Source organism: Equus przewalskii, chromosome 7 (genome assembly GCF_037783145.1).
Source record: "Equus przewalskii isolate Varuska chromosome 7, EquPr2, whole genome shotgun sequence".
Taxonomy (NCBI): domain Eukaryota; kingdom Metazoa; phylum Chordata; class Mammalia; order Perissodactyla; family Equidae; genus Equus; species Equus przewalskii.
This window is the reverse complement of record NC_091837.1, coordinates 21,697,027-21,714,617: the sequence shown is the minus strand read 5'-3', so window position 1 is coordinate 21,714,617 and position 17,591 is coordinate 21,697,027. Positions and strand designations below refer to the sequence as shown.

Below are 17,591 nucleotides of genomic sequence, written 5' to 3'. Positions count from 1 at the left end.
GTCCCCCTGCAGGGAAGAAGGGCTAGCTGTTGTGTGGCCCTTGGTTAGCCTGGTTTTCCCTGAGCCCTGCTGATCTATGGGGAAGAGTCCTCTGCCTTGTCAAAATTTGTTCACTGCCAGCATAAGAGTGAAATTGCCTTCTTAGTCCTCGAGCCCCTCCTTCCCACTCTCTTAGATTGGCTTTTTAGGTGCCCATAAATGAATGCGGAAAAACTGACGGCAATGTTTGCATTCAGGCGGTGGTTGCAGGAATCCAGCAGGCTCACGCGGAACAGTTGGCCAACATGCGAATCCAGGATCTGAAAGTCAGCCTCAAACCCCTGCACTCTGTGAACAACCCCATTCTGAGGAAGAGGAAATTACTCGGGTAAGTGAGCTTATTTCGTCCATTTCCTTTCATGGTTCACGTGGCTGACTACAGGGCTCTAAAAGGTCAGCCAGGGGTCTGCCCTTTTTCTGCCTCTTAAGAGGGTGGAAAGGATAAGCTCTTGAAATAGCGTTGTAAGTTGGAGATACTCTGTAGTTAATTATTTAACTGAAAAGTCTGTTGCTTTATGTTTAGACTTAACATCTGTCAAGAGCTGGGTTTTGGGATCTCACCTTGTTATTACCTCTCTCCCAAACTTTTAAAGCACCAAGCCAAAGGACTGTGTTTATATCCATGACCGTGAGAATGGAGCCGAGGATTCAAATGTTGCCTTGGAAAAGCTCCGAGATGTGATTGCTCAGTGTATTCTCCCCCAGGCTGGTAAAGGTCATGCCATTTATGAATGCTGTGTGCGTATGTGTGTGCGTGTGCGCGTGTGCATGTATGCACACGCACATGACAAAAGGAGTGGTTTGATTTGAGGTTGTCTGTTTCATCTTTGTGTTATAAGAGAATAAGTACATTATATAAATTAGTCTGTGCCCACTAAAATGAGTGGACAGTGGGAACTCAGAAATGCGGTAAGTTCTGCCCCTCCTTTGGTTTTCTGTGAAATTTCCAGTTTAGGTTTAATTGCCAGTGTCAGGCGCAGCATGTAATTTTGTTTTCTTAGTTTGTTAATGAGGGCACAGGATAGAGGATGGAGAATAGAAGGTGGCAGCGTCAGGATCAAGTTGGGAAGGTCAGGAAACATCATTTCCGGAGCCTTTAGAGTGCAAGGCTGTCGTTAACTTGTGAATATAAAGAGAACACCTTCCAGGTTCAGAAGCGGCCCCTGCTGCTGCTTGTGTCATGTGCAGAATGTGACTTATACACAGGTCCTTTTGAGTGAGAGCTTGCTTTCGGTATGTTCTCTCCCCACTCATTGGGGTGTGATAGGTTTTTCTCAGCAGATTTTCTTGGGATGCTTCAAGTAGTAGGCCAGAAAACTGTTGGGTTGACCTGTCTTCCTAGATTCCTTGGATTTTAAGAGAACTCTCACATAGTGTACCTGAGATAGTCTTCGAAAGTAAGAAATGAGCCTAGGAGAAAGAAGGTAGCCCACTCAGCCTTGTCCTCACTCCCTCTCTGAGTCTCTTGGTTTAACCAGGTGTTTTTGCTCAGCAGTAGAGTCTGACACTGCCTCTTTCCCATGCCTCAGTGCTAAGACTCTGGGGCCATCAGGGGATTTGTGTGAGACAGTCAAAGTGGAAGAGCGCAAAGACCAGAAGTGGTCTACATGTAATGTAGGGACCAGCAGTAACAAGAGTGTCTGGTAAAGTTTGCACCTTTCATCACCACTTCTCAACAAGTTGAATATCATGTCCTTCCATCTCTGACACTGAAATCCCATGATGCTGCAGGAGAACATAACTTCTTCATTTTTATCAATAGGAGAGAATGAAGATGAAAAGCTGAATGAAGTAATGCAGGAGGCTTGGAAGTATAACCGGGAATGCAAACTCCTACGAGATACTCTGCAAAGCTTCAGCTGGAATGGTAGGAGCTTTAATTACTCCTTTCCCAAGGACTGCAGAAAAGTGATCATTAATAGGACATGTAGGATCTCTAGGGGCTGAGCTGGTGCTGTTTTCAGGTCAAGTGAGCCTGGAGAGTGAGTGGAGGCGTGTCTAGACATCTGGCCCTTTCACTTGTCTTCCAGAGTTCAAATAAATTGTGTGTTGCAGATTTAACACTGCAGAGCCCTTGTCACACACCACTTGGGCAAAAACCCCTTCAGATCTCAGAACTCCTCCCAGATACCTTGGCTGTTTCCTAGGTCATTAAGGAGCAGTATACTCTGAAGGGGAGAAAGAGGGCAAAGTACCAGGGGGTCCACCCTGCTGACTTACTTATCTTAGAGAAGAGCTGTTTTACTAAAGAGTAGAGTTGGCCAAATCTGCTGCCTGTTGAATTTTTGTCCCCAGGCAAGCAAGGTAGATATGTATTTCTTTTTTTTTTTCCTGCTTTTTCTCCCCAAATCCCCCTGGTACATAGTTGTGTATCTTAGTTGCACGTCCTTCTGGTTGTGTCATATGGGATGCTGCCTCAGCGTGACCTGACGAGCAGTGCCATGTCCACGCCCAGGATCCAAACCGCTTAAACCCTGGGCCGCTGAAGCGGAGCACGTGGACTTAACCACTCGGCCATGGGGCCGGCCCCACGAGAGATGTATTTCTTGAACTGCTTTTTGTATTGTCTTTCTAGTTCAGCAGACTAAACTAAAGTTCCAGGATGTTCAGAGAGGGGAGCAAACTCTTTGACTTCATTGCCTGGCTTGGTTCTTGAACCTGAGAAATCCAAAATAATAGCCTGACCATTCCCATACTTGGAGGAGATTAGCTTCCCTGGGATTTTTTTTTTAAGATTTTGAAATATCAGTACAGAAAAGTGATCACAGTTGAAGTGTGCACGTTTGATGAATTTTCACAAAGTGAACACTCCCCTGTAACCAGCACCTGGAACATGTAGTGGAACATGGACCCTCTTCTAATCACTACCTCCCACCCCCAAGGGTAATCATGATCCCAATTTCTAGCACTATAAATTAGTTTTGTCTGGTTTTGTATTTTATGTAAATAGAATCACATAAGTCTGTGTTCTTTTGTGCCTGGCTTCTTTTAGTCAACGTTACATTCAGCCACATGGTCGTGCATAGCAGCAAATCATTATGTAGCCTCCATTCTACTGTTGAATAGACATTTGGGTTGTTTCTGGGTTTTGTTAATTCAGAAAAGGGCTGCCATGATCTCTCTTGTGTATATATTTTGGTGAACTCATTTCTCTTACGCACCTAGGATTGGAATTGCGGTTCATGGGGGTATTCATCTGTTTGGCTTTAGTAGGTCCTGCCGCTAGTTTTCCAGCGTGGTCATACTGATTAATACTTCCGCTAGCAGTGTTTGAGGGTTCTAGTTATTCTACAGCCACACCAACACTTGCTGTTGTCTGTCTTTTTTATTTTAGTCATTCTGGTTAGTATGTACTGGTATTGCAATGTCTTATTTGCCTTTCCCTGATGACTTTTGAGCTTAAGTGCTTTTTAAATATTTATTGGCCATTTAGATTTCCTCTTTTGTGAAGTGCCTCTTCTGCCCATTTTTCTATTGAGTTGTATCTTCTTCATAGATGTGAAGGAGTTCTTTATTCTGGATGTGAGTCCTTTGTCAGACATACATAAGAAAAATCATCTTCCTCTTCACGGTTTCCTTCTGTGCTGTTGTAGTGAACACTGGATTTTTACTGCTAGGTTAAATGAAACTGCTCAATTACTACATAAAAAATGGGAGATCTGAACCGCTTTTGATCAGTGTTGGGGATGGTTCGTCCATTGATGAGGGTAAATTTGATATTGGTAGGGTGTACCTTACTGAGTCCCTGTCAGGAATCTGTTTGCAGACTGACCTTTTTCTTTTTTGGGTTTCAGGTCGTGGATTCACAGATAAAGTAGATCGACTAAAACTGGCAGAAATTGTGAAGCAAGTGATAGAGGAGCAAACCACGTCCCATGAATCTCAATAATGACAGCTTCAGATGTTGTTTTTTAACAATTTGAAAATTTATTCTTTAATGTATAAAGTAATTTTTATGTAAATTAATAAATCATAATTTCCTTTTCACATTGCTTAAAGATGCGATATAGATTTAGATAAAGGATTCACTAATAGTGTAGTTCATTGATTTGTTTTAAGAAAAGCTCAGTTCCTAGAGATATACTATGACTTTAGGACTCTTTAGTCATATGGTTGTAAGGAGACAGATGGTGTTGTGAAGCAAGATCATTTTCTTTGTAGTAGAGTATACAAAAACCATTTGCCAGCAGTAGACAAAGGACCAACTATACTAACCTTTTTGCTTAGTAAACAGTTGAATCAAGTACCCTGGAATCTGGTTTCAATTGCCCTGTGTATTTATTTTCTTTACTATCTGTAGATTAGCTCTGGTGCCAAGACATTTTTATGGATCCATGTTGCAGACTGCCTGCTAGAACTCACAGGATGCCAACTCCCACGATGGAAGAGGCAGGGAACTGAGCCCTCATTTCTCTTGTCCCTAATTCCCTAGAGAAAAGTGATAACGTTTCTTTTTTTGTCATATTTGTTAAAAGCTCTTGGAGTGTCTCTTAACTATAATGGGATTATCTTTTGAGTTTCTTCTTTTCATGTTTAACCAGAGCTCCAGTTTACCCTCACCTAAGGTCCTACTTTGTCTTCTCGCCTCCTCCACAGCCCTCACCAGCTCCACGACTTCTTATTTCCTTTCCCATTCTTTCAGCCTCCTTTATGGGATGATTTTTCTGAGAAAGTTACATATCATAAAAACTCGACTATTGGGTTAGCATCCAAAATGGTCCAGTTTTTTTCTCTTAAAGCTGTTCTTTTTCTCTGTAATGTTTCTGCCTGGGTTTCATATTGGCATTCTTTGGGCTGCATTTATTTTGTTCAGTACCCTTTATTTTCAGGAAGCATGGTTCTGGCCCAGAGATCAGCTGTTTGAATAGAAAACAAAGCTAGATGCTTTTATAGTTTTCTGTTGTCCATATGGGCTTCCATAACACACCATTTTTATTTACTTATTTTTTGAGCTGTTTGTGGTGGGTACCTGTGTTGGTGAATAGAATATCTCATAGGCAAAATCCCATTCACAGAGCAGAGGAAGAAGGTCGGCAGGCTCCGTTATTTCAGTTTTATCCCGTCACATTCTGTTTAATCAGAATCCATCCCACGGAGCTCACTTACTTTTAACTCTTCCACTTTGCTCAGTATGTCTTCAGGGTTACATTTGGTTAGTATGCTCATATGTATGTGACTGACTGTCAGAATATAGGATAAAAACGCAAAGTATCTTTTAAGAATTACCTTATTACACTTGTTCCCTTTTATCTTGGAGAATTTGTAATCAAGGTATTTTGTGAGGTAAGGTTTACTAATCTTAGGTGACTGATAATGTTATAAATAGATACCCTGTAAGCAGAATTTAGTACTTTTAAAGGTAGCAAAATGTAAGAGTTAGGCAGCAGAGAAAAAACGTTTTCTTATTTACTGACCGGAAAACTTAGCTGAGAGTTGAATTAAATTATTCTGTTTTCCAGTGAAATGCAGTCTTACAAATCACTTCTTGCAATCAGGGAAAACTCTGCACTTGTTTCCAGAACTACTGACATTCATTTTTCTTAGGGCAGAGGTTTCAGTATTCGCTAGGGAGAGGAAGGCAGTAATTAACTTTCTTACTCTTCTTTTTCTTCAGAGGAACCTTCTAGCATGCCCAGTCTACCATTAACTTCTCAGATTTGTTATCTGGGTGTCTTGTAAAGCCTCAGGACGATCTTTTTCCTTCAGTGTGTGGTGAATTTTAGGCCTGATCTAAAAGGGTCTCCAAATGATGCTGCTTTTTCCTCTGAGCAGCACTTGCCTTTGTTTCAGTCACTTCAGGATGAATTAATCTGGCCCCCAAAATGAGAGCTATGTCCAGACGAGCACCATGCTGGAAGTCTGCGAAGACCCGGGAGGATGCTGTAGCCATTAGAACTCCAGAGTGGGTCCTACTCTGGACAGAGCTCCTTGACAGAACAGCGGCTCCCAAAGGACTTCAGAGTGGAGTTTTGTTTGTGGTCTTTGTTTGTTCTTCAAAGTGGGGTTTTGTTTGTGGAGTTTGTTTGTAGGCCAGGAGCAAATTCTGCTTTAACATACCAGTCAGGTTTACTAAGAAAGCAAAGTTTGCACATAACTGGAAGTAAAACAAAACCGTTCCTGTGTCTCTGGCCTGTGTCTCTAACACCTATCCTTGTGGAAAGTTCACAGTGTAAGAACAGTTCTTGTATGCAGCAGGTTAGTTTCCAGTGTACCCATGTGATTTGCTAGCCCTCTGCTTACTAAAACCATTATTTATCACTCAGATACCTTTAGACTTTACCGTACTTAAAAGTCTGCTTGATGTGAAACAACTTGTGTATCTTTCTGACTAGTACATTGTATAAGCACAGGAGAATACCTGTCAGAAACTTGTTGTTTTAAACATGCAGGAGGAACTGCTTTTTAAAAAGTTTTGTTCTTTTATTCGAGAAAGAACAAGTGGAAGGAGTTATTGGTTAAAGAAGGCAAATGACTTAAATCAGATCTTGTGTGTGAATGCTTGTGTGTGTGTGTATTTATTGAAGAAAATGTGTTTCAATTTGAGAACTGGAAAATTGGATATTTAATTTTAATTATATTTTTATTTATTTAAAAAGCAGAAGTGTTCTTTCATTATTGATTTGATTCTTTTATCCCACAAAATGACTTAACCTAATTTGCCCTGCCTTTTTTGGTTAAGACACAGGGAAACACCTTAAGCCTATGATAATTTCCAAGTTATATAATTTTAAGAGGCATTCCTCTTATATAAAAGAGAAAAGAAATCCAGCCAGAAATCATTTCCCCCTTTTTGTATAAATTTTTTTTTCCTGCTTTTTTTCCCCAAATCCCCCCAGTACATAGTTGTATGTTGTAGTTGTGGGTCCTTCTAGTTGTGGCATGTGGGATGCCGCCTCACCGTGGCCTGATGAGTGGTGCCATGTCTGCACCCAGGATCCGAACCAGCGAAACCCTGGGCCACCAAAGCAGAGCACGCGAACTTAACCACTCGGCCACGGGGCCGGCCCCTGTATAAATTTTTTTAATGGCTTGTGATAGGATAGTATGAATTTTCTTGCTAGATGCTAATGATAAATTTGGCATCTGTATTAGGTATTAATAATACCTGTATTAATAATATTAGTAATTGTGGATAGTTAATGAGTTGATCTGCTCTCATGCTCATATCTGAGATCTTGTGGTGCCATACCATTCCTTTTTGAATTAGATAGGGCATTTCCCCATTTTTCAGTGTTACTTGTAATCGTAACCTTATTTTAAAGGTTTTATATTGTAAATATTTGACAATATAAAATTATTTTTATGCAAGGTAAAAAATGTAGAGTCTTATTTTAGTTCATAGAATTCACAGGAGAATAACTGGCTGGGCAAGGAATACGGATAGATAGGGATTTTTTTCCCCTTAAAAATTTCCTGCTAAATACATCAGGTAATCAACATCCAAACCAAATCTGAAGACTGCTACAGATATTACAGTTCAATTTTAGTTAAAAAAGTGAAGAAATCTTTTCAAAGTTCTTATAGTCCATTTTTATTTTCTTGATGAAATGGTACTAGATACCTGGTTAATCAGAGTTTGTTTTTATACTGGGGCAGTGGGGAGGAATTGAACTTTGATCCTAGTCATTTATATACCTCCATGGTGAAACTGAGCTCATGTCATTTAACAATATGTCTGTGCATTAGGAAAACTTCTTAGTAGAGAAAAATTATGTCTATATGCATATATAAAATGTCTAAACTCATCTGTTATGAACAAATGCTAATGAGAGAGAATTGTGCATCCACGTACACTTTTTCTTGAATTAAAGGAAAAAAACAGACACTGACAAAGGAGGACTGGACTGAGAAACAGTACCCTGAATATTACAGAAATGAAGAAGAGAGGCAGTGGGCAACAGAGAACTTTGTCCTGCTCAGAGATCCCCAAAGAATCCCTGTCCCCTCCCCCCAACCTCCTGGCAGAATGTTGGGTTTCAAAGAATAAGCAGATTAACGGATATCAGGAGTAGCGTGGCGTGGGCTGAGGATAAGGATAATTTGCCTGAGTTACGGTACTGGCTGCATCATTACAGGTCTGCTTGTTATATCTCGGTGAGGGTGAAGGGAACTTAGCCGAGGAACACTGAAGCTGTTGCTGTTGGGAGGACGTCCTATGGTAAGGAAGTTACTAAAGGCTGAAACAGAACAGAAAAACAGCCCCAAAGTCTGTAAGACTCAGAGTTGGCAGCAGCTACCCATGAGGGAGCCAGCATAGATCTAGAGTTAATACCTGAGTCTCTGAGACTCAACATGCCCTGGAGAGCAGCTGCTGAGGGACACAGGCCCTGCATCATCAACTGACTCGCTAGGGCCATGTCAGTGGCAGCCTCTGTGAGAGACTCTGCCTCTATACTGCCTTCTCTATGGAAAAACCAAGTGGCCTTGAAAGAGGGTCAGATAAAGTTTCAGACTTGGGCTCAGAAGAGGAACTTGAGGCTGGGGCCAGTGCGAGGATCTTCATGTGTCAGGTTAGGGATTGTGTTGCTGTTAGCGATTTTTCTGCCAAGCATGTACTGTGACCTGGGAGCAGTATATTACACTTTCTATGAAATAATTATTCCCAAACAGTGGACAGTCAATGGAAAGGAAGACCCAGTGGAAAAGGCATCCTATATGCTGCTGATGCAGGGCCAGAAGCAGCTGATTCACCTGAAGGTGAAGAGAGACTATTTTGTGGATAACTTTCCAGTCTTCAGCTACCACAATGGCATCCTGGGACAAGAGATGCCCGTCCTCGCGCATGACTGTCACTATGAAGGCTACATAGAAGGCGTCCCAGGTTCTTTTGTTTCTGTCAACACCTGTTCAGGCCTCAGGGGCGTCCTGATTAAGGAGGGAAAATCCTACGGCATTGAGCCCGTGGGCGCTTCAAAAAAGTTTGAACATGTGTTGTACACCATGGCGCGTGAAGCTCGAATCTCCTGTAGCGTCACTTCCAAAGACAGCCAAGTGGTGTCCACCAGCCAGCAACAAGGGAGCAGGAAGCCTCGCAGTGCACAGGCGCTGTCCTACTTGTGGTCACACACCAAGTACGTGGAGATGTTTGTCGTGGTCAGCAACCAGCGGTTCCAAATGTGGGGCAGTAACATCAATGAGACAGTCCAGAGAGTAATGGACGTCATTGCCCTGGCCAACGCCTTCACTAGGGGAATAAACACGGAGGTGGTGCTGGCTGGAATGGAGATTTGGACCGAGGGGGACCTCATAGAGGTCCCAGCGGACTTGCAAGTTACCCTCAGGAATTTCAATAGCTGGAGACAAGACAAGCTCTTCCATCGTGTGAAGCATGATGTTGCCCACATGATTCTTGGACATCGCCCTCAAGAGGACACGGGACAGGCATTTCTCAACGGTGCCTGTTCCACTGGCTTTGCAGCAGCTGTTGAATCCTTCCATCATGAAGATGTCCTCCTGTTTGCAGCGCTCATGGTCCATGAGCTTGGGCACAACCTGGGTATTCAGCACGACCACTCGGCCTGCGTTTGTAAAGATACACACTTTTGCCTCATGCATGAAAACATCACTAAAGAAAGTGGCTTCAGCAACTGCAGCTCTGACGACTTCTACCAGTTCCTCCTTGACCACAAAGGGGCCTGCCTATTCAACAAGCCTCAGCACAAAGGCCGCGTGCGTAGGGATGCTGAGTGTGGTAATGGTGTGGTGGAGGAGGATGAGCAGTGTGACTGTGGTTCTGCCTGTGACAATCACCCCTGCTGTGACCCAGCATGTAAGCTGAAGGAGGGTGCAGAGTGTAGCGATGGACTCTGCTGTTTGAATTGCCGATTGAGAAATGTAGGATTCATGTGCCGCCCTCCTTCGGGAGAGTGCGACCTCCCAGAGTATTGTGATGGTAACTCTGAAGCATGCCCCACAGACAGCTACAAGCAAGATGGTACATCATGTGATTTAATTCACTACTGTCTTGGGGGTCGGTGTAGGAACCCTGATACTCAATGCATCGACATATATGGGTATCCTGCAAGGTCTGCCCCAGAAGACTGTTACATAACTATGAACAGCAAAGGGGACCGATTTGGAAACTGTGGTCATCCCACCTTGGCTAGGTCAAGATATGTTAAGTGTGTAGATGATAATATATTTTGTGGGAAACTTATCTGTACAAATATTAGAAATGTACCACGACTCAAACCCCAACATTCACTGATCCAGATCGCTCATGAAGGTGACTTCTGCTGGAGCATGGATGCATATAACACTACTGATATCCCTGATGATGGAGATGTGCACACTGGCACTCTTTGTGCCCCACGAAAAGTGTGTATGAATTACTCCTGCACTGATCACACCGTGCTCAACTATGACTGTGAACCAGCAGAAATGTGTAATGGGAAAGGAGTTTGCAACAATTTAAGGCACTGCCATTGTGAGGCTGGCTATGCTCCCCCTGACTGCAGAGATCCCGGAAATGGGGGTAGTGTGGACAGTGGTCCTCCGGGCAAAATAATTTTTGCAAATCTAAGTGCAGGTCTAACTGGCGGTTCTGCTAGGAGCAGGGAGGACATTAAAAGTCTTGGCATGATAGTTTTCATACTCCCTGTATTTCTTATACTGTTATTGTTAATTTTAATACTTATCATTAGCCTCAGTGCTGGAATTGAGTCAGTAGAGACCCCAGGGGGCTCCACAATCTTGAGCTCAGAGGAATCTACTGAGGTTCCTGAAGAGGAGGCCCCACCCCCAGAGGAGGCCCCACCCCCGGAGGAGGCCCCACCCCCAGAGGAGGCCCCACCACTGGACCAGGCCCCACCACCAGAGGCCCCACCACCGGAGGCCCCACCACCGGAGGCCCCACCACCGGAGGCTCCACCACCCGAGGCCCCACCACCGGAGGCCCCACCACCGGAGGCTCCACCACCGGAGGCCCCACCACCGGAGGCCCCACCACCGGCCCAAGAAACGCCTGCACCATAAGAGGTGAAGGACAGAAATAACCAAAGGCAGAAGAGTAGTGGAGGAAGAAGCCAAATATATCAAATACCTCAAGCACTGAGTGGGAAGGAGGCTCAGAGAGGCAAAAGTGAAGTGGGAATTGACAGCTCCAGTGGCTCAGGCTGGACTATATAGTCTACAGACACACACTAATGTGGGAGAGAGAACTCCCTGCTCAATATTCATTTTAGTAATTTGGTTATATATTCATATATGAAATCACATATGAGATATTCTATATTTTGGCTTTTTCCCCATTTCATAAAACAATTTTATTTAAGCTCTTCTCATGGATTATTGCTATCAATGTCTTGATTCATTTGGGCCAATTTTTTCAAGACATACCATCTTTCAACTATATTGTTTGACAAAAGATATTATTTGTGCCTATATTACTATCACTAGATTATTCATCCCAGTCACAACAATGCATTATTTTATGACGTTATCTACTGCGTACTCTTAATTTCCCCTGACAGTTTCTATTCATGAAATAGAGGTAATTTGAAATAAATAAAAGGCTATTTTCACATGAAGCATCACTTCAGACTCCATGTAATCTAGTCCTTGAGGCTTCTTTATTTGGGGGTTCTCTGGAAGGGGCTACATCTGATGCAGGGTGGTAGGATCACGGGGGTCTGCGGGCATGGGGCAGGGGTGGGCAAGGAGGGAAGAGGACCTTTACATAATGCTGAATTCAAGTTTGAGGTATTTGTTATTTCCTTTGAGTTTTCTTTCTTAATATCTGTATAAAGTTGATATTTTGTCTACTAACAATTTATAGGAACCTCCCCAATAGCAAGTAACAATACTTTGGATGTGGTAGTTTTTTGTGAAGAGAGAATTACCCATTGTGTGTAAGACACTGTGCTGAACACTCTATATTCATCGTCTTACTTTAATCCTCCCATCTGCCCTATGAGACGCCAGCGTCTACATGAGGAAACGGAGGCCAAAGAGTTTTGCTCTAGAGCTAGTAAGGGGTGGAACCTGCATCCCGCCCCAGATATGACTGAATCTACATGCTCGACTGCCTCATGAACCTTTTCCTTCAGTTAAAAAAAGTCACCAGGAAGACAATCAATACGTCCTCAATTGCCCAGAACATGGCTTGTTCCTCAGAGACAAATGAAACAAAAGTCTTACAAATGGAGGCTGACCTCCGTCACGAACCTGCCACACTATGTAGTCGTGATCGATGAAACTGCCCCTTCCTCCATTACATCCTGACCTCATGGAGCAGTAGGTTTGTATCTTATTCAGCTCTGAGGGCCCAGCTCATTGTAGGTGCTCAGTAAATGCTGACGAAGTGAACGAGTTAACCAGAGCCAACCTGAAACGTAGGAGGGGAACTTCTATGGATGCTACCTGCTTGTCCCGAGGCATGGCACAAGCGAAACCTTGCTCAGGCGCAGTGTTGTTACAGGTGGAGTGTTCTGAGTCTCAGGGAAGTTCCTGAGCATGAATCCCTGACTATACATTCGCTGAGTCCCTCTTCTAACTGCCCACCCTATGTAAGCAAAAGAGGACAAACCAAAGAGGCTAAGACAGACCTGGTTTCCGCTTTCAAGAGGGTTATGTTAATTACTGTGGGTGGAACACAAACTAAACTTCAGAGCAAAATCCAAAATCAAGCCTTCAGTTATGTAACTTTCCAGGCCACAGGATTTGCTGGTAACCAAATCTCAGAATGTCCCACGCCAGAAGATCAAGATTCATGGCGAAAACACACCGTTAGTTGGCAGTCAACTGAGAGCTTTGAGAAAGAGGGTGAAAGTGGGTGACTGAAGGCCTCCAAACGTAAACTTGTCATTAGAGACTTTTGAAGAAGGTGTGGAGGATTTCTGCTGAGAAGCACTTCAGTGGAGAACAGAAGGGGCAGCCTTCCTAACTACACATGCTGATGGTGACTATAATAAAAGCTCATTGGCATCACGTAGTCTTAACAACTTACCAAATGTAAGGGAATCACGATTTAAGTGCCAGGTAAATGTGCTTAGGTAACTTAATGGCCTTCTTTAAGGACGTTTGGATGCTGCCAATATTAGCGTTCCTGGAGTCCAGAGGTCATGCCCCTCCCTGGGAGACTCGGATCGGTCCTCGCTTTCTTTGGATGTCTCTAGCCTGCCATCTTTCCTGGTCCACGTAGGAGTGTTTTGGGGACTGTCCTCATAATTTGGAGTCAAATTGCACTCTCTCCTCTGCAGCTCGGCTGCAGGAAAAAGAAGAGATTTACGTTAAACACAGGTGACATTACCAACCTCACAGGGGTGCAATTCTGCACTCAAGTTTTACATTATTAGTTCGCAAAACTTTTTGGAAATTTACCAAAAATTTTTAAACTTCTGTGTTTACGAACTTAATTTCAGAATAGAATGTTGGTGTTTCCTTGGGGCAAGTATGCTCGCTGAAATGTTTTCTCAAAAGCAAGAGCAGACTTCCTCCAAGAATATTTGCAAAATGCTGACTCTTTCAAATTAATACTCCCCTGCTTCTGGACATTAGGCTTTAAAAGTTTTTGAAGAATAGGCAACAAAGAGGCAATACCACTTTTGTTATTCAATAAAATTATGGAAGTCTTACATAAAGAGATTATGCCGGGATGAAATATACGAGGATAACGAAAGTGTTGGATCAATTTGTGAATGACAAAGACGTAGTGACTCTTCTCACAGTTAGAAAATATTTTTGTAAATACCTAAAAAGAAAACAACAGAGGTGGAATCGTCAGTGACCAAGTGTTTGCAACCTCACCCTGTATTTCATTGCTATAATCGATCTGACTGGCTCTCCAACAGCCTTCCTATGATTCCCCAGACACTGATTTTGTCACCACAGTCGAGTTCAGGAACTGCCATTGCTCCCCCATGATCTAGAGTAGAAAGACAAACTTGGTGTGGCGTGAAAGGACTGTGACAATTGGGTCCTCCTGTCCATTTCCATCCGTTGTCTCCTGTGACTTTTGAAAAGAAACATTTCCTCCTATCAGCACGTCTAAGAGGGAGAACCTCCGTCCCCGTTCCATACCGCGGCCACTTCCCACTCTGGGCTTTTGATCAGTCTTGTTCCCGCTGAGTGACCTTACTCTTCCCTACCCCTATCTAGTCCAACTCTCACAGCGCCAGCGAGGCTCCTCAAACTGCTCCAGCAGACCTTTCTCTACTTTTTTGAACGAAACGTGGGCTCTCTTTGGGGATACTCAGGGAAAGAACTTACAGGAGAGTCAGTCTGAAACAGACCATCAAGTGGTTGTTTTCTATAGAAGAGGGGGCATATATGCATCCTTGTCGTTGAGTGAAATTTCCAGTTGGCGCTTTGAGAGTGAGAAAGGTGTTTACTCGTGGAACATGTTCTCAGAATCTCAAATTCTGGAGGTACCCATGCATTCATGAAGAAATGGAAAGAAAACCTTGTAAGAGACAAAGGGAATAAACTCCGAAACCACAGCATTTCTTCCAGTAATGCATTTTCAGTCACCTAATAATCACGAGCTGGGTGTTAGTGCAGACAATTTCACATGGAAAATAGAAATTTAAAAGGCATAGTGTCAGTGCCCGGGAACAGGAGAAAAGGCTCTCCCTCATGCCCTCCCCTGATCCCAGATCCACCCAAAGCCATCCTTTATAGTTCCGTGGATACATTAGGTCACTAGAAAAATAAAGAAATGCAAATAAATATGCCAAATAACGAAAAGCCCACCAATTAATTCCTTGCTCTTTGAAAATGAGAACGGACCCCAACTTTGAGGTAACTGATGTGTCACGATTTAAGGAAAGCTCACAGACGGGAATCTCCTCAAAGGAAAACTAAAACTGTTGCAACAAAATGGTATCAGTACATCGAATCAAATCCCCCAACTACTGAGAGTCTGCATTGAAGTATTTACGTTTTATATAATGATGCACCTAAAAACAGAACCTGTGAGCTTTTTCGCGGATTTTCCAGGACAGATACGATTTTTAGTCATCTTTACTGTCAGACTAGCTGTTTTTATAACCAATCCAAACACAGCCATGTGCCGCAAAACGACGTTTTGGTCAATGACGGACCGCATATACGACGCTGGTGCCCTAAGATGAGTCCCATATAGCCTGGGTGTGTAGTAGGCCATGCCATCTAGGATTGCGTGAGTACGCTCTGTGATGTTCACACAACAACGAAGTCGCCTATCGGAACATTTCTCAGAACGTATCCCACAGGCACTGTGAGAGCTCTTGTCTTCTCCTCGGATGCTAAGAGCGTGAGTGCCGCGTAAGCTTTGAGTCCCTCGTCCTTCTAGCCTGACGAATCCTACCGGGAAGAATTTTCTGAGAGCAAAAGAGCACCTTTTTTCAAAAGAAGAAAGTCACCTTTTCTCTGATTGAGGGGGCTTTCATAGTCCATGTCCCTAAGTCTCGGGTGTTACATTCTGGCTGACTGGTCTTAGACATGGAACTTCACTTCCTCGGGCCTGGGATTCCTCCCTAGTGAGACGTTAGCACAAAGGATGCCTCTCACAGAGTGGCTGAGAGATTAAATTAGGGCACGTGTGTGCTGCTACCTAGCGCAGCGCTTGGCGTCCAGCGGGCGCTCAAATAAATGCCGAGAAGATCTAAGATAAAATGCGATGATGGATGTAAGATTGTATTATTCACTGTACGTTGTTCAGCAACGACAAGATTTATCCATTATCAAGTCATAATACTGAATTTCCTTTATATCCACGGCATTCTGACCTGACATACAGTCATTTGCAAACACATTCTATTTCCCCTAGTAAATTATAAATCTCTGGGGTGAGTAGCAAGATTTGGTTGATGTGTGCCTTGGGCCCAGTTAGGGGTAAGACTGGTAGGGACTTTATTCTTTTCCTCAGAGCCCCACTCAAGACCACGGTGGCATTAAAAGCAATCCTGCTTCCTGGATCCTGAATCAGGCATTCTAGCTTTCTCCCTCTCCCCACCGTATCTTCAATCCTTAATGTGCAGGTGGCTCAGGGCGGGCCAACTTCCACATTCCAGGCCTTGCTGTCCAAGCTGGATGCTTTCTACAGAAGTCTGAGTTTACTAAGGGACCGATACAGGTTACCCCTCTCTATTCACTCACTCATTCGTTCATTCATTCCACCTCGGTTGAGTCTTTACCTAAGAACTGTTCTAGTACCGTGGAAATGATAGTAAATGAGACAAAGTCTCTGATCCCATGAACATTTAAAAAATTACAAACCTGACATCAGTCAACAGATAAGTATACGATGTGCCAGGCTGGAATATGTGCGATGGGACAAAATGAAGCAGTGCCCGGGGAACAGGAGTGATGTGAGGGTGGAGTGCTATTTTAAGCCGTGGTCAGAGAAGTTCTGTCTGATAAGGCGGCATCTGAGGGACATGGAGAAAGTGAGGAAGAAGCACTGCAGGTATCAGGGGAAGGGCAAGCCAAGCAGAGGGACCTCTAAGTGAAAAGGTCCTGAGACGGGAGCTCGCTTGGCATGTTTGAAGCACAGCAAGGAGGTCAGCATGTCTGGACGGAGGGAGCATCGCGGAGACCAGTGGTCGAGGGCTGTGGCTAGAGACAGGTCACGTGAAGACTTGGTAAGGAACGATGTTTTTGTGTCAGTGGAGATGGGAAGCATGGAAGGGTTTTAGCAAAGGAGGGGCCGGAACTGAGAAGCACTGAAGGATCACTCCATCTGCCATGTCAACAAGGAACAGGCAGGTGCAGGGCACTGGGCAACCGCAGAAGCAGAGGACCCTTAGAGACTCTTGTGATTTGCCAAGTGGGTGATGTTGGCAGCTTTCAGGAAGGTGGCTGAAGTGGCGGTGGTGAGAGGAGGCTGGAGTCTGGGTATAATGTGAGGTAGAGCTGAAAGGATCTGCTGATGGAGCAGACGTAGAGTAGGAGAGAGAGAGAGAGACAGAGAGACAGAGACAGAGAGAGACAGAGAGAGAGCGCGCGCAGGCCTCAGACACCTTTAGTTAGAGACGCCCATTAAACACCCAAGTGGGCATGTCAGCTAGGCAGCAAGATGACTGAGTCTGGAACTCAGGAGAGAAATCAGCAGAGACGTACATCTGACAGTTGTCCGTGTACAGATGATATTCCAAGCCACGGGACTGGGTGACACTGCCCTCAGGAGCACTCCGAGTAGAGCTAGAGAAAGGAAGAGATCCCAGGACTGGGTGAGGACTTACTTCCAGGGCGTCCCATGTGTAGCTGTGGATAAGATGAGGAGGATTCAGAAAAGAAGTGGGAGAAAGACTGGCCGGTGTGGTAGGGGTACCACCAAGAGAGAATGTTGTCCTGAAAACCAAGAGAAGACAGTGTTTCTAGGAGAGATTTACACTCCAAATCCAGTCCGTCCGCGGATTCCCTTGGCTCTACCTTCCACATATATCCAGAATGTGACCTCTTATCACCACCCCCAACTCTCCAATGCACTCCAAGTCACCATCAGCTCCCTCCTAGACAACCGCAGAAGTCTTTAACTGGGCTCCCTGCTTCCACCCTGGCTTCCCCAGCAGCCTATTTTCCACCCAGCAGGCAGAGTGATCCTTCCAAAAGGCAAATGGGAACGCACCGAT

At 44.1% G+C, this 17,591-nt stretch overlaps 3 protein-coding genes across 19 annotated transcripts in view; 2 read left to right on the top strand and 1 right to left on the bottom strand.

Moving 5' to 3' along the window:
- The window catches only part of MAPKAPK5 (MAPK activated protein kinase 5), a 38,491-nt gene extending 34,465 nt beyond the window's left edge, over positions 1-4,026 (top strand). For 3 of the 6 annotated variants that reach the window (XM_070628873.1, XM_070628875.1, XM_008525680.2), the window contains 4 exons: positions 237-367; positions 633-748; positions 1,802-1,906; positions 3,834-4,026. In XM_070628873.1, the coding sequence (XP_070484974.1) occupies positions 237-367; positions 633-748; positions 1,802-1,906; positions 3,834-3,928 (447 nt within the window). In that variant the 3' untranslated portion in view covers positions 3,929-4,026. Of the gene's footprint in view, positions 1-236; positions 368-632; positions 755-1,801; positions 1,907-3,833 lie in introns of all 6 variants that reach the window. The other 3 variants (XM_070628872.1, XM_070628874.1, XM_008525679.2) reach the window with 1 other exon arrangement.
- Positions 4,027-5,337: 1,311 nt separating this feature from the next.
- Positions 5,338-11,567, top strand: LOC103554565 (disintegrin and metalloproteinase domain-containing protein 1a-like). 2 transcript variants are annotated; one of them, XM_070628870.1, is made up of 2 exons: positions 5,655-10,902; positions 10,948-11,567. In XM_070628870.1, the coding sequence occupies exons 1-2, from the start codon at positions 8,395-8,397 to the stop codon at positions 11,011-11,013; spliced, it is 2,574 nt and encodes an 857-aa protein (XP_070484971.1). In that variant the 5' UTR covers positions 5,655-8,394; the 3' UTR covers positions 11,014-11,567. The 2 variants fall into 2 exon arrangements, with proteins under 2 accessions (XP_070484970.1, XP_070484971.1); XM_070628869.1 differs by having other exon boundaries at positions 5,338-11,567.
- Positions 11,568-11,590: 23 nt separating this feature from the next.
- The window catches only part of TMEM116 (transmembrane protein 116), a 103,559-nt gene continuing 97,558 nt past the window's right edge, over positions 11,591-17,591 (bottom strand). For 8 of the 11 annotated variants that reach the window (XM_070628906.1, XM_070628879.1, XM_070628886.1 and 5 more), the window contains one exon: positions 11,591-13,243. In XM_070628906.1, the coding sequence (XP_070485007.1) occupies positions 13,050-13,243 (194 nt within the window). In that variant the 3' untranslated portion in view covers positions 11,591-13,049. Of the gene's footprint in view, positions 13,244-13,614; positions 13,730-17,591 lie in introns of all 11 variants that reach the window. The other 3 variants (XR_011542395.1, XR_011542392.1, XR_011542393.1) reach the window with 1 other exon arrangement.

Coding starts and splice junctions, on each gene's coding strand:
- LOC103554565 (XM_070628869.1), top strand. CDS start 8,395: ATGTCAGTGGCAGCCTCTGTGAGAGACTCTGCCTCTATACTGCCTTCT.